This window comes from Passer montanus, unplaced genomic scaffold, assembly GCF_014805655.1.
Source record: "Passer montanus isolate IOZ18808 unplaced genomic scaffold, ASM1480565v1 scaffold2, whole genome shotgun sequence".
Lineage (NCBI taxonomy): Eukaryota > Metazoa > Chordata > Aves > Passeriformes > Passeridae > Passer > Passer montanus.
This window is the reverse complement of record NW_024366591.1, coordinates 27,386,016-27,410,628: the sequence shown is the minus strand read 5'-3', so window position 1 is coordinate 27,410,628 and position 24,613 is coordinate 27,386,016. Positions and strand designations below refer to the sequence as shown.

At 34.7% G+C, this 24,613-nt stretch overlaps 1 protein-coding gene across 2 annotated transcripts in view; it reads left to right on the top strand.

Moving 5' to 3' along the window:
• The window catches only part of NKAIN2 (sodium/potassium transporting ATPase interacting 2), a 518,210-nt gene that overhangs the window by 267,720 nt on the left and 225,877 nt on the right, over nt 1-24,613 (top strand). For both annotated transcript variants that reach the window (XR_005627287.1, XM_039707649.1), the window contains exon 3: nt 4,928-5,008. Coding sequence is in view for 1 of the 2 variants with exons in the window: in XM_039707649.1 (XP_039563583.1) it covers nt 4,928-5,008 (81 nt within the window). In the remaining variant the exon portion in view is untranslated. The remainder of the gene's footprint in view (nt 1-4,927; nt 5,009-24,613) is intronic.

Here is a 24,613-nt window from a genome sequence, read left to right as displayed (position 1 = left end):
CAGGGAAATCTAAGGGATTCTATCAGTTCCAGACATGGAACTGATGGAAACAAGGGGCAGAGATAGTATATGGATGCTAAGTATACAGAATTTCGCTTTTTGCCATATTTGATGGGGAAGAGATAGATTTGAAAAAATTGTGTTTCTAAGTGATATATCTTCAAAAACTGGGGAAATTAGGGAAAAAATAACTTTAGAAACAAAGATAATTATATTGTGGACAGTTCTTACTGGTAAGAGTTGCTCTTCCCAGACATGCTGGACTCTAGGTAATCTTTGAACAACTCAAGTACTGTTGTCCAGATACCATAATCACATATTTAATTACTGTGGTAAATGTAGTAATTATAATTTCAGAAATTCCTTCAGTTTCTTTTTCCTGAATGCAGTAGGATCTTGGGAAATATTTTCAGATTTGGAAGCATATGAAACTAAAATTATGTAGATTTCTAAAAATAAAATAAATAGCAAATCATTACAACAATTCAATTCCTTTGAATTCCTTTGAATTCCACAATGTAGGTCTCAATCCTTGTATACCCCAGACAAATGTGTTTGTAACTGACTCACATATCAGAAAAGAATTTGGAAGCAATAGAAATGCCATGTAAAGTTCTTTGGAAAAAAAATATTTAATTAACAATACTCATATCTATAAGAATTCCTGGCTATTTATGATTGAAAGGTATGGGACATATTTCTCCTTCAGGCAAAGTATGACACAGTATTATATGTCAGCTCTGCTGACCATATTTATATCAAAGGCAGTTGTGGCCTACCTGAACCTTTGCTTCTTGTGCCCTTGTGATCATTTTTTCCATTGTATTAAGTGAAGGGATTTAATTTCTTTGACCTCCAGTTTCCCTGTTAGTAAATTGGAGATAATGTGACTTAGCCAACTTTGACGGAAGTGTGAAGAGAAATGTATAGGTTCTCATTAGTGGTACAGGTATTTTAATACCTGAGTTTTCCATTCCCCAAGAAAAAAATAAATCTTATATTCATGTGTGATGGTTCATAGTGAACGTAACTACACAGTATCAATAAATCATGAAATACCTAATTGTAGGTTGTCATTAGTGGTATAGGTATTTTAATATCTGAGTTTTCCATTCACCAAGAAAAAAAATAAATCTTATATTCATGTGTGATGGTTCATAGTGAACGTAACTACACAGTATCAATAAATCATGAAATACCTAATTCTTCTCAAAATTCTTTGCAGAGGGTTATAAACTCATGTTTACTATTCAAGGCTTCAGCATTAACCTAGTTATACCTCTTTCCAGTGTGGATCTCCATAAAAATAATAAGCTTCATTGTCACTGCTGTGCCCCTTCTCAGTATCTCCTGCTTGGTCAAGTGTGTATTCATCACAGTTCTTGTCTTGCTGTTATGTGATGGCTGTAGCATTGTGATGCTTCTGTCAGATAATGCAGCTGTCTTGAACTCCCACATATAAGAAAAAAATACAGCTGTAGCCCTTTGAAGAACTCTTATAAAATGTGCTTCTAATTAGATACATATAACAGAGAGTGTCAGGGGGATTTGTTCACTGTCACAGACCTTCAGTGCTGAATTTCAACAATTTGCTGAAGAACATAAAAAACAAGAGGCATTTATGACTCCATGTGATGCAGAGATAAGAGATGAGCCACATCTGAGGCCTCTGAAATAAGAAGCAATGGGGAGCAGAAACATCCTTTTATTTCAAGACAACTAAACTCAGTGCTTATCAACTGAATTCAAGCAACAAGTACTTAATACAACATTTCAAAAGGAAGAAGTTTAAAACATACTTTTAAAAGACATTTTTAGCCTTATCTGCAGTCCAATAACAAGAGATCCTTGTTAAAGGAGTGTATCTAAATGGCAGAGAAATGTGTCAGTTTTTTGGTGATAAATTAGCAGTAAAAAAGAAAAGTTCTGTTTCTTCATGTAATAAGGTTCTCTGCTGGCACAGGCAAAGTTCCTTGGAGTGTTCTGTTGGATATTCTGTGCACATTGAGCTTTTTAATCACTGTTGCTTACATCCAGTGGGAGATGTTGTGCTATGAAACATTTCCATTGTCTCTCTCCCATATTTTTCCCCATTCTTGTTGACTGATAAATGATGATTTTGTAAGTCCTTCTCTGTATAAGGACTTAATAGTTTGTATTACTATTTGTATGCCCATTTTCCTGAAACTTTTGTGGAAAAAGTATCTTCCAATCTTCTTGTATTCTTTTGTCCAATTTGCTTAAAATTGTTCTGGAGCACAAAAACATTTTTCAAGGGAACAGAAATTGCACATTTTGTATCTTTTGAGAAACCAACCTAAATGCAGTATTTAGAGTTTTCACTATAAGAAATCCAGTTGTCTTCATGTATCAAAATGAGTGTTTTTATTTTCTTCATAAGAATATATAACATTAGAAAATTACAAAAATTGGCAAAAATCAACAAGTTAAAATGCTGCAAAGTTAACAAAGTTAACAAAGCCAAATTAGGGTTATTGAATCTAAACTGATGTTTTCTTCTCTTTTTTGTAATTATAAAGCTCCATGTTATATGTGAAGAGGGGTGTGCTGTGAGAAAGTTACAGGAAAATTAAATGCTTAATATGTTTAATGTCTCAAAGTTTTGTTGTTTTTTTTTGTTTTTTTTTAAATGAGTTTGTTAAGACTCTCCAACTGAGCTAAGTTCCTATTTTCCAAAGTTTTATTAGCAGCCTGTATTCAATGTTTAGATGTGGATTACCTGGGTCATCTCTGGAGACATTCTGACCTCAACTGGATAAATCCCTGCAAAACTTGATCCATGCTGGTTGTGCTTTGAGCAGAGATTAGACCAGGTGACCTCCAGAGAGTTCTTCTGACCTAAATGAATCTGTCATCTGTGACCAGAAAGAGCTGACCTATAAAGTATATGTAATCTGTATGCTTTAAATTACCTGAAATTACTTCTGTATAAAGCAATTCAGGCATTTATAGCTGTGTTAGCTTCCATTAAATCAAAACTATTTTTATCATAAATTTTTAAAACCTGAACATGGTCCAACTAATAGCTAGGCTGTCTGGAAATTATTTTGTTATCTATAAAAATAAGAAATTTGAACAGATCTAAATTTTGGTCATATTTATTTTTATATAGTCTCACTTTAAATCCTAGAAAATGGCAGAATTGGTTTATTTTCACAGTAGCTAGTAGATTAGGTTGAAAATGGCATGTTGAATAATAGACAGTGTAATGCAGAACATCACTTGCAAGAGAAATGCAAGAAGAATCCTGCATATGTTGTTAATGAAAGAAGATAAAAAGATTGTCATTAATGACAAACCATAGTTTATAATGTTTGGGGTTTTTTGTATGGAATGGATAGTATGCAGTCCAAAATATAGTCTGCTTATTCAGAATGTGAACACTTGGAGGTGTGCAGAAAATAGTGCTTCCTGATTTGGAAAAGGTGCTATCAACATGTAATCAGTATGATTTGGAGAAAAGGCTACAAAACACGAAGAGTAAGTCTGTAAACACTTGTGAGAAGTGGGGTAGTGATATAAAAGGAGAAAGCAGCTCTCAACTCTAGCAGGTAGGGAATGGTGTCCTATCGCTGTCATATTTCACATGTATGCAAGGCCTTGTGGAAGGAAGTAAACAAACATGCAGAACTGATTTGTGGACTAGAGGATGGCTACAGTAGCCATCAGAAAAAACATTTGAAGATCCTGAAGTTTATTAGGTGATGGAATAATTTGTCAAGGGAAATTCTTAAATACAAACATCAGGTAAGATTAGCAACCGCAGGTCAGCCTGTATTGTCCAGGATCCTTTGATTTGTGGACTAGAGGATGGCTACAGCAGCCATCAGAAAAAACATTTGAAGGTCCTGATGTTTATTAGGTGATGGAATAATTAAGGGAAATTCTTAAATAAAACATCAGGTAAGATTAGCAACCGCAGGTCAGCCTGTATTGTCCAGGATCCTCCAGCTGTACAGCAAGGGAATTTACTTTCCAGTCCTAGCACATAAGACCTTATGAATATAAAACAGAAGCAAAATAGTGGACAGAAGGAGAGAAAAATTGTATTCCATTACTCACATCAGATACACAAATAAGATGTTTGGCAACTGCCAATGAACAGATATTGCTTAAATATTAATGCTTCTCCTGTACGTTCTGAGTCAAAAAAAAAAAAATTAGAACCCCAAAGAAAGTTGGCAATTTAAAATGCAGTCTCTCTCTGGAAGGTGTTGGATAATTATGAACCTCGCCTTGGAAGGCAACAAAATTCCCCCATGTTTTGTAGAAATACTGCCAAGATAGATAGATAGATAGATAGATAGATAGATAGATAGATAGATAGATAGATAGACAGACAGACAGATTGTCTTTAGGTTATATATGCTTGGTTTCTTGAGACTAAATCTGAAGTGTTGAAAAAAATCCAGGGCTAGTTCAATCAGGTTGTTATTTAGTAAGTTATAGTTGAATGATCAGTTCTCTACAAAATGTTGAAAAAAAATCCAGGGCTAGTTCAATTAGGTTGTTATTTAGTAAGTTATAGTTGAATGATCAGTTCTCTACTTCTAATTAATACAGTTATATAATAACTACTACTAATAATTGATTTAATTGATATTACACGCCTCTCTATTGTAGCATTACCCATCTGAAGAAACAGCTTAGCCCCAAATTAAAATGTCAGATTTATCAACTGTTTCCTGAGATGCAGGTTTTCTGCTGTGACTGAGTACTCACTAGGTCACTATTCACTGTCAGGAAGAGGGAAGAATGTATTGGTAACTCTTTTCTGTGTGTAACATTTTTATTCATAGGCCCCATACTTATAATCTATTTTTCTCTTGGATTGAGCTAATGAACTAAATTTGACTCAGCTGAGAGTGGAATTGTTAATTCTGTGTTTCTCTCTTCCTCCCTACAGTATGCTGTCTGGCTGGTCCTTTGGGTTACATGGAACGTGTTTGTTATCTGCTTCTATTTGGAGGCTGGAGACCTTTCAAAGGTAATATACCACTGGATACATTTCAGCTGTCAACTCTTTGTTAACACGCCCCAGGCTGTGCTCTGTTTTACTCATTCTTTTAGCGTTACCTAAATGAATGTGGTAGTATGATAAATACTAGTAAATTTGGAATATTCTGAGTATGTTAGAAATTTTTCAAGTGTTTTACTCATTCTTTTAGCGGTACCTAAATGAATGTGGTAGTATGATGTAAATTTGGAATATTCTGAGTATGTTAGAAATTTTTCAACCAGACAGTCATGAACGTATACATTCTGATGCCCACAACAATAATTGTATATATTCTTTAAAAGAAAATTACCTCTTTTTGTCACCCTCAGTAGCCCTGGAATGCAAATTCCACCCGCGTGAGAGACATTAATTAATGGTTTCATGAATACAAAACATTGCCATCTCAGGGACAAACAAATATTTATTGTACCTTTTAGCTTGCTGTTACTTAGCTGGATTCCTTTCAGGGGTCTTATGCATGGTATAATATTTGTAAAACAAGGGGTCTTTCATTAAATTAAGACGTAAATTGAGGTGCCAGAACAGATTGCCATTTGGCTTCATCAGTGTTCTTTAAGTTTATGCTTCTGGTAGGAATTTTTCCTTGAACACTTATACATAGTAAAAATCTATAGGAAAAATATATGTTCCTAAGAATGGTATATTTATAGAATTTTATTGACAGTGTGATAATGCATAAAGTAGCAGTTGGTAATGGTCTCATACCAACACTCCTACTTTTCAAGGTGTTCCCAGAAAGCTGGCAATTTGTGGGATAAGAGAGAAGCAGTGGCAACAATGTTTTTTAGGGTAATATGCTTCAATTGAGTCTAGTTATTGCTGAATGATGCTCACAGTGCTATGAACTGACCATCAAGGAGAATCCCTCGTGTTGAACACATCACATTGTCTTCTTGACTCAGATTTTAATTTTTTACCTGATTATAGGGAGCTTAGCCCAATTGTATGTTACAGATGTAATTCTATGATCCTTTATGAGTTACTGATACCTTTTTATGCAGAAGGTTAAACATAATTATAGGAAAAATAAATGAGGCAGAGATACTTCTTTTCGTGTTGTTTCTTTGAAATCACCCCCAAAGTACAAAAACTACTAAATACAAGGCATTTCATCCCCATGTATTCTGTTTCTTCAAAGATGCTGGCTTCAAAAGGATCAGAATTTCATTTCCTGAGGGTTTAAAGTAATTTTCTGCAGGTAAAACGTTACCCTTTCCTGGTTTTATACTTTCAGACAGGCCAAATCTCATTAAAAGCTTGGCACAAACATAGCAAATAAAAGAACTTGCATATATTATCTTTTATTTGGTCAAAATTCTTTCTTTGTTGCCAGGAGAACTAAGATATATAACAAACCTGGCACCTGTTGTACAATTATACTCAACCAAATCCACCCTCTTTCCACCTGCTTGTTTCAGCCACATGCATTCCTAAACCTGTAAATGTTAGGATGCTTACCTTGCCTTGGGAAGTGAATGGGGGTGGGAGAAGTAGCAGTTTGAGCACTGGGTGTAAAAACAGTGTAAGAACACTAGTAAGTGCTAGCTGGAAATAAAATGGGCCACAAATGGTACCTAAACCTTGAATTTTTTATTTTATTTTTTTTTCAGAAGTCTAGAAATCATAATCTAGAAAGTTTCCCAAACAGTCATAGGGTTCAGGTCTATATTTGAATGCAGTTTAATCTTTTATTTGGTCTCTAGAGGTATTATTTGCTCCAGTGATGTGATCTGCCTTGAAATACCCACTTCTTTCCACTTCAATTGGCTTTCAGAGCACCAGAGTTGGTAAAGAGAGAGAGAAAAGCAAGAGTTCAGAGAAAAATGGATTTTACAAAATGGTAGAGATCAACTCATTAACTAGAAAATATCTAATTCACATGTGGGGCATCATTCTTCTCTCCTTTTCAACTCAAATGCTACGTAAAGACTTCACCACATGGGAAATATTCTAGAACATCTAGCTCTTGGAAATATACATCTAATGCAAAGATATGCCACTGTTCAGGTTGATATAACATGCCCCACCATTCTAGACACTTCAGAGGCTCTGGCTGTTTTATACATGTAGGTATCTTACAGAATAGATCATTTCAAGTGTAATGTTTCTCAGGCCTATTCATAAATCTTGCACTGAATCTTTATTATTTATATTTGCATCTGGGAATAACTGCAATTTTAAATCTGTGGTGATAAACCTAGGTATTTTCTTTGTTTGAAATGGTATGTAGAACCTTGAGAAAAGCTCTGGGTTTGAACTAATTCTAAATAGAGAATAAAAAAAACCAACTTTTAGGGAAGTACCAGAGGGATGCCTCCAAGGTTGTAAACCATGAGAGAGGATCCTGTGCAGCATGGCTTTAAGAATTGAGAGGTTAAAATTACAGCCTAATAATAGTTCAGACTGGTATAGTTTATTTTTATATGTATTATTTATAGCTTACTACAAAATAAAATAAAGAGAAGGCAGAGGTTTTGTTCCAAAGTTTTAGGAAAGCTTTTATTCTATGCGTACAACAATTTTTCCATCATCACCTGCTGAGAAAATAGAGAGGACATATTTCAGTTGTTAATATCTTTATTTTACTTGTGGAGGTGGAGGTCATGACATTTTTACAACTTCTCCTTATTATACTGAAACAGGTCTGTAAAGACTCAGAAATTTTCAGAACAATGAGATAAGCATCTCTAAAGAGACTGAGGAGATTCAAGGACTATTTGTGAACATCCATGTAAATCTGTTTCCATTATACACCTTTACAATCATAGAGATCTTGTGGAAAATGGTGTCACACCAAGTATTTTCTGTCCTTGAGGCACAGTAATCTTTGCTGAAACTCTATCACAGCAAGATGGAATATTTATGGCTTTGTAAGAATGGTTTGTAACAAAGAGGAAGTACAATTCCTTGTTCTTAACCTTGATTTTTATGTGGATATGTGAATAAATGCCTAGAAAACCCACTTCACAGACTTTCTTTTCAGTATTATTCTTCAAAAATATTTAATTAGTCTATGTGTCGTTTTGCTTACTGGTGACTGCCATACTCACTATAAGTAGGACTTTAAGGTGTCAGGACTGGTAATATTTATTTTTGCCTGTGGCTAACCAAATGTAGCACATGAAAAGCATAATCTATTATCTTGAATGAGACACATCTGAAGTATACTAATGAAATTTAAAAAAAGGAAAATATAATAGAAAGCCTTTCTGAGAAAATGTAATATTCCTATGATTTTTTTTAAACCCAGGAAAGTACACAAGGAGATAAATTCAGCTATCTCAGAACAACAGCAGAAAATACTCATGTGATTAAGAACACTCTTGATTCATGGCATTTGAAAGCTTTCCCTAATGATGTCTAATGATACCACAAGCAGAAAATAGGCAGAACAAGAAAACAAGAACTATCATACTCCCATTTTTAGTTTTGAAATGAGTAAACGCTTTTTGCTGAAAGAAACCCTTCCCTGAGGTTGCACTGGTCCCATCGTGGGAGTGGAGACTCTGTCTCTGTCAGCTGCTGGAACTCAAGGCAGAGGCTGGATTTTGGATGCTCGACAAGGGGGACCAGCTGGGCCTCAGGGTCCAAAGCAGCTCTTGCTGCACAGAATCCCATCCTTGAATCAGTACTTCTGGTTCTCTTTGCATTCTATTTGTGTGAGCAGATCCAAGAATTCTCCTCTCACTGTTGCCTGGCTGAGCTCTGTAATCACTTTACCATAGTTTTCAGAGTACTGTGTGAATATGACCAAGAGTACATGTCTGAAAAGCTCATTTTAAATGTCAAAATTTACTTCATTTCTATTTTTATTGTATTCTTGATGTCTTCCTTATTTATGGGGGAAAAAATTACATTTACTATATTAAATCATTAGGTTATACTTATATAATTTTTACATAAAAATTAGATCTTTGAAAGTCAAACAGTCCGATATCAAGAAATGCCATTGACTAAGCATGATTTAGCTCTCTTCTACATTCATTTTTACATACCTTTTAATGATGAAGTCACAACTGTATATTTGTCTTTAATCTCTGTACCACATAGCCTATTTCAGAGATGAAGTTGTGGCAGTTGAGTGAGGCTGACATACTGGATCTTACTCCATATACTGCAGCTGTCAGAAAAAGCTTAATAACAAATATAAATGTAAATTCAGTACTTCAGTTCTGATCTGAAAACACGTAGAATAAGAATATGAAAGGTTAGCTCTGGCACCTAAGATCTCTAAGCACATAAATGATGTTGTGTACATAGATCACTGGGTGTAGTCAAACTGTGGATCCTCATTATTCATTTTAGAGGTCTGAGCAACTGTTCTTAATTAAAACAAAAACAAAAATAAAACCAAAACAAACAAACAAAAAAAAGGCGTTTCTATTTGCATTCAAATTATGTTACTTACTTTTCTATATCACCCTGTACTGCAACAGGGGGAACTTAAAAGCATAAGTTTAAAATATGCAGTTTTTTAAAATTGAAATTGTTCAATATAATGCAAAGAATTGAATTTTCTGTAGTTATTAAAATGCAAACATAAAGGAAAATATGTAATCAGGCTGTTTTCTGCCAGAAGTTTTAAGGGAAATTAAAGGTTTCTGAACACTTACTCTCCTACCCACCACAAATAACTGGACATTTAAGATAACTTAGACTTATAAAATCACAGATTAATTCATGCTGGAAGAGTCCTTTCAAGGTCATTTAATCCAGTCTCCTGCTCAGAGCAGCACCAACTTAAAAGTTCTATCATGTTGCCCAGAGTTTTAGCCAGTCGGGTTTTAGAAGTCTTCAAGGATGGAAGTTTCACAACTTCTGTATTTCTTAACCATTCTCATGGTAAAAAAATTTTATCCTGATATGCAGCTGAAATTTCCATTGCTACAATCTGTGGCATTGCCTCTTGTTCTTTCACTGTGTGCCTCTGGGAAGAGTCATTCTCCACCTTTTCTAACCTTCCCTTTAGGCTTTTAAGTGAAGCTGAGTACTTCTCTTTTCTATTTGTTCTTTCTGTAGTTGACTTCCTATTTTCTAATCACAGATAGCTTGTTGCACCTCACGAGAAAAATGCTAATTATTTTGTAATAAATAATCAGTTCATTTTTCACTCTTTTGCTTTACTGTGGGAGAAAAATGAAGGGTCTTCACACATATGTAAAGCTATATAGTATCTTATGTATATAGGTTGTCCATGTTTGGAAAAAGTAATAACACATTCAAAAAGAATTAGAGTCCTTTAGTTCAAAGACAATTCAGCTTATGCTAATATTTAATTTTCCTTATATTATATTTAACAAACCACTGAATACAAACCTTTGTGTACAAACTCTGCAGTCTAGTAAAACGCTGTGAATATGTAACCCTTCTCTATTCCTGCTGAGGTAAGCAAATCAGGAGGGTTAACCAAAACTTGGTGAAGGCTCCTGAGTAACTGCTAGGGAGCTGTAGGAAGACAGTATCATGGCATTGTTGGGGAACACCCCAACTGCAAAACTGGAGGAATGAAGATTTAGGGAGAGAGTTTGCTGCTGTTTCATTATCTGCAAGTACTGCCTATTCTGTAGCTAGAGTGCAAGCTAGTCTGTTTTCCATATCATGATATCACAGGAATAAAGACAAATGTAAGAAATCATGTCCAGCTGCCAATGTGCACTCTGTTTGTAGTTGGTGTTTACATACTCATGGTCATGGTTCACAGTCAAGTAAAGCCAGAAGGGACTTTGGGATACAGCCATCAGTTCTCCTGCCTCCAGCCAGACCCAACCAGCAACCTGCACTGTGGGAGAACAGCTGATGCAAATGATCTCAAGGAGGAAATGAGCAGTTTAGAAATCCACCTACCAATGATGCTCATCCATTAGCAACTTTTCATCACTGAGAAATCCTCCTTTCCCTTGTTGATCTAAGATGTTAGTCCAGGATTAGACAGATATAGCTGACTTTTAGTGGCTGTAGGGCAGCCCATTCTTTTCCTTTTCCATTGGGTTACTCTAATGAGAAGAGAGAGAGGCAGCAATGGTCATAGTACCTCCTGCCAATAAATTAGCACCAGTCCTTCATTGCTGGTGGAAATAAATGGAAAGGGTGGGAGGAAATATGGAGTCTATTCTTCCTCCAGCTGTTCCCACTTGTCCCTACCATCTTATTGCACAAAATTATAAGGACCAGCCAGAAATATACCTTATAGTAAGTAGTATTTTTCCATTTGAATATCCCAACCTTGGCAAGCACATATCACCTATGTGTCTGACTTTCATGTACCACTGCTTGGATTGATACCTAGTTGCTCTGAAATCCAGTTTATATCCATATGCAAATTAACTGCAATAATGCAAATTACTTCAGGATATGATTTGCATAGCTTGTCACTCATGCTGCTTAAAAAACATGCTGGCTATGAGTGCTGAACACTTTATGCAGCTAATATGCTCTGATTTTAAAGGGAGGGCTTCATACATAGATGAAGCTGAGGAAAGAACAAAACAAAAGAAATGGGTAATTCATCTTCAGCATAACTCAATTGTAACAAAGCAATGAACTTGGCAAAAAAGGTTGAACTTATACCAGCCATGCATTCATTCTACATTACTTTGTGTCCATTGGTATGATCATTATACTGCTTTGATTCCACATTTGCTAATTATTTTGTAAAGCAGTGGTCATTAGCAGTTAAATGTCAATGTCATACATACTCTCATAAAACAACCTGCAGGATGGTTAATTTTGAACATATTACCTTCCTTGGATGTTGTCTTAACAGATGTCCTGTTAAGATAACAGAGAAATTAAATTAGTTTTCAACTCAAAGCATCTGGTTAACTTTGTAGGTAAATGCCTTTGAGCAGTAAATCTGACCAGGGTTTTCAGATAAATAGCTATCAGAATGTTTTAAGTAAATTACTTTATTTTTTCACTTCTATTACTTAGGGCACATTTGACATGCTTGATCATATATCTAACAGATGAAAATTGAAAATAGTGCTGGCAACCAGCAGTGTTAGGTTATTCAGGGGGTAGTTTCATGGGTAGATACTATTAAGCATGCTTATAGTTTAAGAAAATTTAGTTCTGCAGCAATTTTTAAAGCTCAAGATCTTTACCAGCTGGAAAATAACTGATTATAAAATGTAATCTCTTTAATACTGTAGACATAGCATATGGTGGAATGCATTTAGATAAAAGTGGAATTTTTCATCCTTTTAATGGTGAAGTAAATTGTGATAGCAAATCATTCAAAGTATAGAAAAATATGAAATATGATTGTATATATTTTGCTAATTGTAACAGTTTTATCTTTTAAAATCCTGGGACATATTTTATATTGAGTTTATGAATAAACATACATCTTCCTGTTGATTTATATATGCTCACTTTTCCCACAATTCAATAGCCTTGCACTGAATACAGGAACACATGCAAATAAGTGTAGTGACTGGTTAGATGGTAGTTCCATATGATGATTTACATGTGTGTGTGTTTACATATATATTGAGCACCTTAGTTATACTGTTAAGATTGATAAGTATGCACATTAGCATGTACCTTAAAGTTGCATATATTATAGTTACATGAAGGCTTTCCTCTATATCTAAAGGCAGTGCCATGAATATTTCTGCAAGCATTTCAAATGTTATAGCCAAAACATCACAGAAAAATATCCAAATATATATTTATGAGATTGCTTTTTAATATGTATTAATTATATTGCAGTACCATCTAGTGGCCCCATTTTGATATCAGGGTGCCATTATACTGTGAGCCCTAGACACACATAATATAAGTAAACCTTATTGTAAATAGTACATACTCTTACTATATGGTTCTGTGAGAAAGAGAGATGGAAACCAAAAGATAGTAGATTGCTGTGACAATCCAAAACAGTGTTGTATCTTTGGAATTCTTCATGAAGTCTTGATTTTCACAACTCTCTTGTCCTATTTTTCCCCATGTTTCTCATCTCTGAGAGGATTGATAGTTCAGTGACATAAAGCCCTACTCTTACAGCATTTTATGGCCGACTTCAGTAAGGAAAACACTTCTGTATGCTGCAGTGCACCATTGCTAACACTTCACCAGCTGTTTACGGCACTGGGGAGAAAACTGTAGGTTTTGCTTAAAATGGAAGATCAGAACTAAATTTATTTCTAGTCAGGCAGATGCTCAGAAGATCACAGCTACAGAATGCATGTTTGCTATGACAGCTCATCTGAGCATTGTCCATGCGTCTCACACACAGTACCTTTACCATGGCTATATGAGTCACCTATGGACAAGGGCTGAAGGGGATTTACATACTTGAAAGTAGGGGAGTCTGCCAGAACAACAACTCATCTTTTGTGAAAGTATAAAACACACAAAAATATGCTCTGCTTTTTAATTTTCACTGTCTCATGGTGTCAACCTTGTGACATTATTTATACTTTTGGGGTATGGGTGCAATACTTTAACATAGACACTAGCATTTTTTTTTATTATAAATATTTTCTTCTATTTATGCAATGGCTAAAATATACTTTCCCCATATCTACTTTTCCTCTAAATATGAGTATATAATTGACCTTCTAATTAGAGTCTATCAAATAAATTCCACCTTGTGAACCAGGGGTCTACCAAAAATTTCAAGGTAGCACTAAACCCATGAATTCTCTGAGGAGCTTTGTGTTATTTGCAAATTCTGAAGGAAGCCATTCTCATTCTTATATCACTAAAAATTATGCCAGTGTTAATGCAATAGGAAAATGAAATTCTCTATTGCCTTCAGCATCTTTTTACATATGGATAAGCATTTATTGAACCTGAGAAAGCAGTGTGAGCTGTGAAGTACTCTCCATTTTTGATCCTGTTTAATATAGAAACCCCATACTCCTTTCTCACCACTGCAATGGTAGCAATGGGCTCACAGGCCATGCACTGAAAAGGCTATGGTGGCTAATCACCTGCTACAGCAGTTCATCATCTTAGAGCACTCTATATTTGCAGTTACCCCTCTGCTGGACCCCCCACTCCCATGGTCCTGCGCTTGAACACTCATGATCTGTCTCTGGCTGAAAAGACAGGTGTGCCTTAAGTCACTTTGAGCAGCCACATAAAATTCCTTCTTACGCAGACACAACTTTGCACTGAAGCATGTGAGTAGCTCCTACAAAAGGCACTACTAGAAAGCTAAGAAGACAGTAGTGTATTTAAACTGTCACAGATATTTCAAAGTGAATGTCTACCCTAGTCACAGAACCATGCTACACTTTCTGCACCACGAGAGAATTTATACTCACTAGATAAATTTCCTTGAACATTTAAACAGGTATTCAAATTTCAAGAAGCATGTTGGAATGTAGCTATTCAAGACAAAACAGAAATTCATTTTTTCTCTTGAAAAACTGTAGAAATATTGTAAATATTAGTAAACTTTTTCATGTCATTTTCTTTCTTTCTCATTCCCATGAAAAAAATGTCTTCAAAACTGGTACTGAAAGGCAGTGATCTGTGGTATATGGATAAGTGAATTAACTAATGTCAAATTCAATAACGGTGTAGGTTTTGATAATTGTCTGTAATAAACAAAAAAAATATTCTCTCCCATTGACTTCAGTGCTGTCACACTGCAGTTGACAGCACACTCACAACTGGTTTTATTTTGTTGATTCTCTATGCTCAGAATGAAGCACTATATATGAGAAGTATTTGATGTCCTTTTCTAATAACCCATTAAACTCAGTGATTACCTTAGTGAATTTAATCCCCAGAGGATAAATTTACTCTAGTGTTGTTTTCAAAACTTGCTGCTGCTACTTCAATTACAGTAATTTTAAGGGGCATTCTATCTGTTCAGGAGTGCTGTAGTATGGTGCCACATCCCTCTTATCAGACTACCACAAATACCTGTTTGTTTAGAAATTGGATTCCCTGTTTTGAGGGTAGGATTTGATTGATTGAGTAACCTTAGGAATTGAACTAAAATGTGGTTTATTGTGGGTTTCACACTAAAAGCCTGTTCTTCAGCAGGCCACAGTATAACTCAGGCTATTTTTCTTCCACCCTACAACAGGTGGGTAATTCAGCAATAATGAGGTGATCAGTAATGTGCTGTGTCTAAGTATCTCACTGGTATCTTTAAACTGCCAATGAATCCTTTTACAGAAAAACTGCTGTTTGCAATGCAGAAGGAGAATATGATCAGAGTGTTAAAAATATCTGAAGAACCTCATCTATGGATAATTTGAGATGTATCTCACTACTCAAATGAAAAAGTAAAAGGGGTTAGATCTGTCAAGCTTTTTATCATAAAAGTGAAGGGCTCTCCTTTCATAGGGCAGCCCCATAGAAGGGGTCCTTCTGTGACTTCCAATCAGATGCACAGAGTACATCCTCTCTTTCTCTCTTTTCTCAGCAATTTATACTTGTCACTTCTCTCCTCTGTCAGCTTATTAAAGCTGATCACTTTTTGTCTTGCCTTTGCTCACCTCTGGCAAATTCCTCTGACACTTAGCACATCCAGAGATATTCTATCTTGATTTGGCTAAAGTGGCCAGGGCTGTTTGTTATTTGGGAGCACAGGGAAACACTGTATTTGAGTGCATGTTCATTTAGGTGTTTCTCTTAACCACCATTTACAGAACACACTAACTGTTGTTGCTCTTGACTGTCCATTGTAACCAAATGCACTTAATTCAAAGTGCCCCACAAATGCTCTTAAACCACAAGTACAAGACATTTGTCCTGCAAGCTGCAATGATGGAGATTGATTTGCATTAGGTGGAGAAGTTAAGCAGTTGGAACATATTTATCTTAAAGTTTAACTTAAAGACATCTTTTTTTTCCTCATTGGAATGCCAATATGAAGTTTATGTCATACTGTGAGTGACATAATAATAGAAATTGTAACAAAACATTGTTAAATAAATTGCTGATATAATTGAAGTAATATACAGTATAAAAACTACTTGCACAAGTATTCACATAAGAATTATGTAAAAATTGATACTGAGGGTTGTGCAAAGCTTATCCATTATTATCTTCTACCCAATTGTATGTAATCCTAGGTGTTCAAATGGCCATGTAAGAAACATGCCCAGAGCAATACTGAGAGGTTCCTCCACTGGAAAAGCTTCTTCTTAAGCCTAGAGAACTAACCACTCACTTTTATTGAAAAACAGACTCATACATACATACATACATACATACATACACATTAGATCAGTGTTTTCCACTTCCTTTAAAGTATTTCAATCACAAAACTACATCCAACTCAGCACAAGGATATTCAACGTAGCATAATTTGTACAGAATTAGAAATCTTTGCAGCTTCTAAATGTGCATTTCTCATGATTGACAAACAATGATGGGGTTAAAAGCATCAGATGTTTCTGAAAACTACAACTTCTGGTTGTTGTGTTTTCCTTCATGAATTCTATGGTTTTAATTTTTAATAAAGGAAAAAGTCATGAGCTCAGACAGCTGTTTGGAAGAAGAGGCTACAGGAGAGCTCAGTAACAACTGACTATGATACTATATAATTATATTTTTTTCTCTTCATTAGCATATACAACCTGCTGCAGGAATGAGAATATAATGATAATTGCTAGACTCTTGGGTTTTCACACTTGGAAATAGTGTAAAGTACAAATCTCAAGTAATACAGATTACTTCAAGAAATGTCTCTGTCTGCATAGAGAAAGCAGGAGCTTGTAGCAGACTGGAGATTTAATTTTGATGTTAAATTTCTGGCAAAATATCTCCAGGAGATAATAGCATTTATTCTCATTCTCATCTCAAAGTGAAGATGAGTGTAGCACTCATTCTTTAACTTCCCATTAAAGGATGTTTGTCTGTGTCACAGCATGTAGCATTAATGATAGGTTCTGCAGAGAAAAGTTGCTGCTATATGAAAAATCACTGGAGACTAAAATTTATTGAAAAAGCCTACATGGAAAATTTCTTTGATTCCTGTACAAATTTTGTTTAGCTTTAGGCAATATTTTCATATTTTTTCATTAGCCCAGTAATGTCTCTGTTAAAAAGAATTTATAAAAATAATATCTTTTTTATACTGATATCTCTGTGTGCTGTATAAGACAGTACTCCTTTGTTGCCTTTCATAAAGAGTCATATTTTCAAAGTTGGTAAGTGTCAAGTACCATCTCACAGAAGCAGTGCAAACTGCTAAGAGAACTTGTGGCAAATTGGTAATAAGTAGAGTGCTGTTTCACATATAACTTAGATATTTGATAATCCTAAATCTAAAAATTATTTTCAAATACTCAAATAATCTTCCATCTCAGCAGAACTGTCCTGGTGTCTTGCTAACCTCCCATACCCATAGGACATGCCCCTTTCCCATGGGTAATTCTTCGCACTCTTACTTTTTCTTTCTACACTTCCCCTGCTTTCCTGGACACCTGCCTGATGCAGGTGGTGCTGGGCTGAATCATTCTTTAGAAATCCCTGCTTCTCTGCCTAGACTGCCAGCCTAGCTCAGAGGAGATACCTGACTTCTAGGCAGCTGAAGTTAAATGAGCTGAATCCAACCCTAAGTGCTTATCACCCGCTGAATTCATGGTACTTAGGCACTAACAGGATACCTTCCTTTAACAATGAGCTCCTAATATATTTAAAAATCTGGTGGCACGGAGACTAAATTGCATTTAAATAGAAATTTAAGTGTTTAGTCTGTTAGTAATTTCTGAAAATTAGGTTTGAGTTCTAGCAAAAAAATCCTTTTCCTTTCTTGTAAATCCTGCATTTATTGATTTGCCTTCAAGAAAAGGAGAAACAATGGCAATGGTGGAGATTTCATTTCTAGACATACTGAAAAACTGCTTCTTGTTTTCAGTTCATATTATTTTATTCTCTTCCTTCATTGATTATAATTTTGTTTCAGAGCAAGGCAGTGATGCCACACATGAAATAAATTAAAAACCTGCCTACCATACCCATGAAACAGTGGGAGTTGGTTTTGAATACCAAATAAAAAACATCATACTGACATGCATATGAATAATAAGCTTTTGGTTCAGAACATGGAATAGCTGAATTTCAAAACCTGAAATCCTTAAAAAGGCAAATGAAGTAAAGTACATGCTTCAAAGCAAAGAGCAGTGTCAAGAATTTGTGGCTCTATATTGATTGGTACTGTAGAAGACACATAACAAGAAAAATTGAAAGACTGCATGAAAAATTCAAAGCACAAGACCTGATATGAAGATTCCCAATACTGAAGAAGGGACATATATTCAGCATACTGAACAATTTAAGACTAAATTTTGATTAATGGCTGTTTCTTTTCTGTAGTTTTTCCTTTGTGATGGGCTGCATGGTATATATTAGGTCAGGTAAAAAGGAGAAGGAGGCAAACTTTTGAAAATGTAACTTCTTGAGTTGTATAAATATTTTATTTTACATTTTTTAGAATTAAATATCAAACTACAGAAATGTAGAACTCCTGTATTTTATACATGGAAATTCACGTGGAACTATGTGAAGTGTAAACTCCTTTGGGATTATTTACTTTATCATTAGGCTTTATCATTAGAATGAAAAATTTTTTTAAAATACCATCAGATAACCAAATTACATATTCATGTGTTGTTGATAAGTTTTGAAAAAGCACCTATGAGCCCAAAATGTCGTGTCTCGTTTTCTCCTCTATTAAGGTGATGTTGAATTGCCCAAAATAGAATTACAGAAACATGAAGATGGAAGATATCTGCTTATAATATTTGCAATATTTCTTGGACAAAGAAATTTATGCTATTTGACCTTTCTTTAACACCTGGTTAGCTAAGTGATTTCTTATAAACTAATAAAATTAATTGTGTATAATTTCTATGTAGCTTGTTTTTTGCTTGAATGTAGTCCTTCCTAGTATCCAAAAAAAAATTATAAAATTACTATCTGGGACTTTTTCTTAGTAAGCAGGACAAACATTCCCTTTTTTGTACTGTCTACATGGTAAAATATATTTATTATGTTGATACTTCGTTTTTCTTTGCTGCTGTTGACAAAGTGGATTTTTTTAATATTTTCTTATTACTCATATTTTGTATGTATTTTATTCTTATTGAAGTCCTCTGTATTCTTCCTGTATTCTCTGCAGTCTTTTTAGTATGGAGTAGTTTTTAAAAAAAGATATTTCAGTTAAGACTTCCCCAGCACCAAGTAAAGCTGACCCATAGGACCTTTAATATTTTATTATAAAACTTCCATTAAGTGTTACTGAATGAGATTTTCTTGATTTTGCCCAGTGCTGGAGTGTTGGTTTTCGTTTCTGAGTCACTATTACAATCTCCTTCAGTTCTCTGCCATATTTTACTACCTTGCCAAATGTTACTTGCTCCCATCCTATGTGATTTCTCCTGCCTACAGGAAGCATGTTGCTCTTTTCTTTATTTAATTCACCCTGTTATTCTTCATTTGCTTAGATCTGCCCTCTGCAGCATTTGCTATCCTTTTTCTGCACTATATAAACAGTGTTAAAACCTATAACCCAATAATTACTGAAAAAAGAAATTGAGCTGAATATGGAGTGGGCACCCACCTTCCTCTTCAAACCTTTTCTCAGCTTAACATCCAAATACTGATTAATTCTTTTTTGTGAACAGTTTTTAAACCAGCTGTGGAAGTTGTTCTGGTGATTTACATGCACTATGCAATTTCTTTGTATGTAAGGGACATCACACAGCCCAGTGTCATAGGATGGAATAAATTAGGTCCTATCTAATGTTCTGCCTCTCCAAAACCACCACATCCAAATCACCTGCCACAGAAGAAGGACTGTGATTTTAGGAAGAATTGCTTTTGATAGCTCATATTTATTTTAGTATTTCATAGGTGCATAGGGATTGATGGATTAAAAATTTTTTTACAGAACCTCAAGATCAATTACTAATTCACTTTTCTAAAACTGTGAAAACAATGTGTGTCTTTCTGATACTCTACAGTTGCTTCATGAGCTTTTTTTTTTAATTTGTTCTGGTTTTTTTTCCTTTTTTTTTTTTAGTCAGAACCTTCAGGGGAGATCATGTCCCTATTGAAGTCAAAAAACTGTGAAAACAATGTGTGTCTTTCTGATATTCTACAGTTGCTTCATGAGCTTTTTTTAAAATTTGTTCTGTTTTTTTTTCTTTTTTTTTTTTAGTCAGAAACTTCAGGTGAGATCATGTCCCTATTGAAGTCAATATATGGGAGGTCTGTTATTCCATTTATTTCACAATGAGGCCAGTAGCTAACATAGACTCTTCAAGGGCTTCTCAAAGTGCCAAGTTTCATCCCTAAAAGCATGATGGTGTCTCGAGAATTCTGCACATCAAAAACAATTTCATAATGCAAGAGAATATTTTAGTTTCATTGATATGGAAATCATGTTATGAAGCAGGCATCATGAAAGCATTCATTGTCTAAACTGACACCATGTAAGGCATTCATAGATAATTTCCATCCTCACGAAAATGTTGTTAATTTAGATTTAGTGAAAAAGATGTACTTGTACTTATCATCACAAAACACAGATAGACATATGAGTAATAGTATGAGTTCTGTTTTGTTGTTTTTTTTCTTTCATATTTCTATGCAACTGGAATATAAAAGATGTGCAAATCTTAGAGGATCTGAATAGGTACATGAAGAAACAAACATTTATTAATCTATTAAATATAATCTGCTTGCCAAATAAGCCAGTTATTTAACTGTGGAACAGGAGCATGACTTTGTAGTTCAAATCACTTTACTGAACCTTGGGAGATTTAAGTCCACTTTTCAGCTCTGACTCAGATTTCCTGCAAATCACAGCTTTTACCTCAGTGTTTGCTGTCAGTTCCTGCTACTGTAAAACAAGATGCTTGCAGCTGCCTGTGTGAAAAGGAAACCACCACAGAGAGGTTAAATCAGTATTCCTCAAGTGCCTCACAGTATTAGTGCAGACACCCCACTCTGCTGGTGCACCATGTCTAGTCCTGTTCCTGAAAGGGGGATTACTTGAAACCTTGATCATAGAAACAGGTCCCTTTAAGTTTTCTCATGTGTGAATTTTTCCCTTCCTCGCTATGTCTTCAGCCTATTGCTAATAAAACAATTAGTCAACAATATAATTAATCTTTCTTGTGCTATTTTTTGTAATGACCTTATCATACTTCTATATTCAAATTATTTATTGAACTTTATGGGAAAAAAAATTTGTTAGAAACTGTTCACCAAATGACTGAGAGTTTGGAGTTTCCTCCAAGATATTTTTTGGTTTTACTGATTTGATTATTATAATTGGATTACACGAGTCTATTTGGCATATTGAGTTTACAAGAATGACAGTCAAGGAAACAATACCGGTAGTAAGTATGTGGCAGGGTCCTTGTAATTGTCTTTAATCTTTTGTCTGGGAAGCTTTTGCCTGGGCAAAAGTTTTGAGTGATCAGTTCTGGAAAAGAGAACTGATCAACACTGACTCAGAGACAAGACCAACACTTCATTCTGTTTTGTATTAAGTACCTGCATCTGTAACTGCACCTTTTTTTTTTTCTTGTTACATTTGTGTTTTATGTTATAGAGTGATATGAAAAATATTTTTTCTGGAAACAGTATATTTACTTAAGTAAAGATTAAAAACTGGTTCCTGATGCAGTCTTCTGGGTTAAATGAATCCTTATATCTATGTTTCATATCTTTTTTTGTGGCACAGAGGAAAAAAGAGGATGATAAACTGAACAAGATTCTTTTAGAATTTCAGTGACAGTTGCATAAAATTATTAAATTGTATTTATTTTAAGGATTATGCAAGCTGAACATTTGTACAATATTCTAAGTTTTTTAAACAAATATTCTGTCTTAAATCGTGAAGATCAACAGCAATCAATTTAAATGAATACTGATTCATTGAAAGTTTCTTCTTGTCATTTTTTAAGGCATCATATTTTCCTATAGAAAAGGTGATTTCCCCTGATCAATAATATGGAAAATCACTTTGAGAAATGAAGTTTAATATTCTTTCCTATGGCATGAAATGAAGTACAGCTGACTTTTAAAACAAGAATCTCGGGAAGCGGGGGGAAATCTGATTTATATTTAGGCATAACTTTTTACTTTGAAGTGTTGTAAACAGATATAGAAATCGCACAATCTGCAGCTGAACCACAGCAGTAACGGAAGGCAGAGGTATGAACAATCCTTTTTAGATTGGAGAAGAGGGATATCATCAGAAAAAGAATTTAGATATGCAGATTATGATATAACCATATTAGATATGATTAAATGTTTCTGGCCATCTAGCTTGCTACTGAGACAATGCCTCTCTACAAAAATATGATAGGATCTTTAGCAATCACAAACATTTAAGCATGGGACAATTTATCAAAACCATCAATAAAGGCAAATCTATCAGAAAAGTGATTATTTTTCAGCCCAGTGTAGCCTCCACGTTCAGCTACTCCTCTAGCAGACCTGAGGGTTTTCCATGGGAAAGAACACCTTGAGAGTAATGTCATTTCAGCGGTGCAAATGTTGTCAGATAGAAAGCCAGGGACTTTGCTGTATAACACTCTCCAAGGAAAATGCTGTTTCTTTCCCTTTTAACTTATTTTTTTAATTAAAATATCATTTGGTAATCAAATATCAGATAGGACACAAAAAATAGAAAACAAAGAGAGAATTTCCACAAGGGTAGAATTGGTCAGTGTATCCCAGGAAGATCTGTGCTAACCTTTTCTCCAGCAGAATATTCAGCACTGCTCAAGCAAAAATGATGAATAAAATAAAGTTACAGAAATAGCTGAGTATATCAAGAACTTCAGGCTTGTCAAAGTTGAATCTAGACAGAATTGCAGAAAAATGTCACAATCTTTGTATTTTGCAAAATAGCTGATAGGACAAGTTGGCCCTGATGATAAATGCCTTTAAATTACCTCTTACCACTTTTGAAGTAGATCTATATTGTGACTAGTTTGAAATTACTAATTCAACACTGAAAAAACAATCGTTAAATTTGCTAGGAAAAGAAGAGATCACCAGGCAGGTAATGTTGTACTACTGACATAAACCACGGCGAACTCCAGGCTCGCTGGAGTTTGGTTATGCAACCAGTTCTGCTCGTTTCTAACAGAACTAATGTAGGAAATTGTCTAAGAAGGAACTAGGGGATGCTAGATTGGTTTCATGGTGAATGAATGACTGTCACAACTTCTTTGTATAAGGAATATTTTTCTGGAGTATTCATTTTTACACTTACATTGTCAGGGCTATAGTTTCAGCTTAGGCTATGGTTCTCCTGTGTTTTGATTTTCAGGAAATAGAATACGTTCTGATTTCTTGCTTCTAAATATTTTCCTCTTAAAATGTCATAAAAAACTGAAGGATAAAGACAACTGAACCAAATTATTTAAGAATTTACTAGAAACTGGATTTTTGTTTGTAGCTGATGAATCACTCTACCTGCCTACCCTCCCTCTGCTCTTCTGCTCCAGTAAAGCAGAGAGGAAGACAGTGGTGATAATCCTTCTGGATGGAAATATTTTACACTTGTTTGGTAGGTGATAAATGCTTCATTCCAAGGGGATTAGCACAGTGAAGATTCACTGAAGGAGTGAGTATTTCTGCATGCACACTGAACAATCAGAGCCTTATTGAATCAACAGTAATAATACCTTTTCTGTAGGAACAGATAATACAGAAGCAACGACCACTTCAAGTTTTGTTTTGGTTTGTTTTTTTGGGGTTTTAAAAATAATTTTAATATTCTCCTGCAGCTACTGTGTTGTGAACTTGTTTAATTGCTGTAAGGATTTTTCTTTCACTAGTTCACACTAATCTTTTCAGTTAAATCTTAATGGAATTAGTAACAAATATTTCATTTTCTCAGGAAACTAAGGAAATTTTAGTCAACATAATGTTTTAAGCCAGATGAAGCCTTTGTAATAAGCAGCATTACAGCCACCATAAAATGTTAATAAATGTATATCCTAACACATGCAAAGGGTATAATACTGCAAGTGAAACATATCTACTTTTTGTGAGTTCCTATAATTTCTCTAAATATTACAGTTTACTTAAACTTGTCACTGAAAGAACAGGCTTAATTTTCAAGAAAGGCAACTGTAAGAGCATTTCTATATTTCTTATCCAAATCCACGCACATTCTCAACACTGTTGAGAACATTCAGGTGTTTCTTACATTAATGAAAGTAATGTAATAAGAACTGCATGCATAAAATGAGAAACTGGTTTGATGATTATAAGCTGTTTAAACTCCCTTCATCCAGATGTGTCAAATTTATGCTTTAAAAATTCTGTTGTTTGGAATTTCTTCAATCTGCATAGAATAACAAGGCAAATAACCTATACTAACATTGAATCCAAACAATATGAGATTTAAAGGACAGTATTAAAACAGTAAAGTGGAATTGTTTTTGATGTCTTGATTTTTAAGCACAGAATGTAATGAAAACTCTTATAAAAATGTTAATTTATGTACATTTTATATTTCACTTTGGTTTTCCTATTCTGTCATGTACTATCCATAGTTATGTCCTAATATGCAATCAGAGGGCTACAGCAGTACACCAGGAAAAAAAATAACCCATTGACCTATCT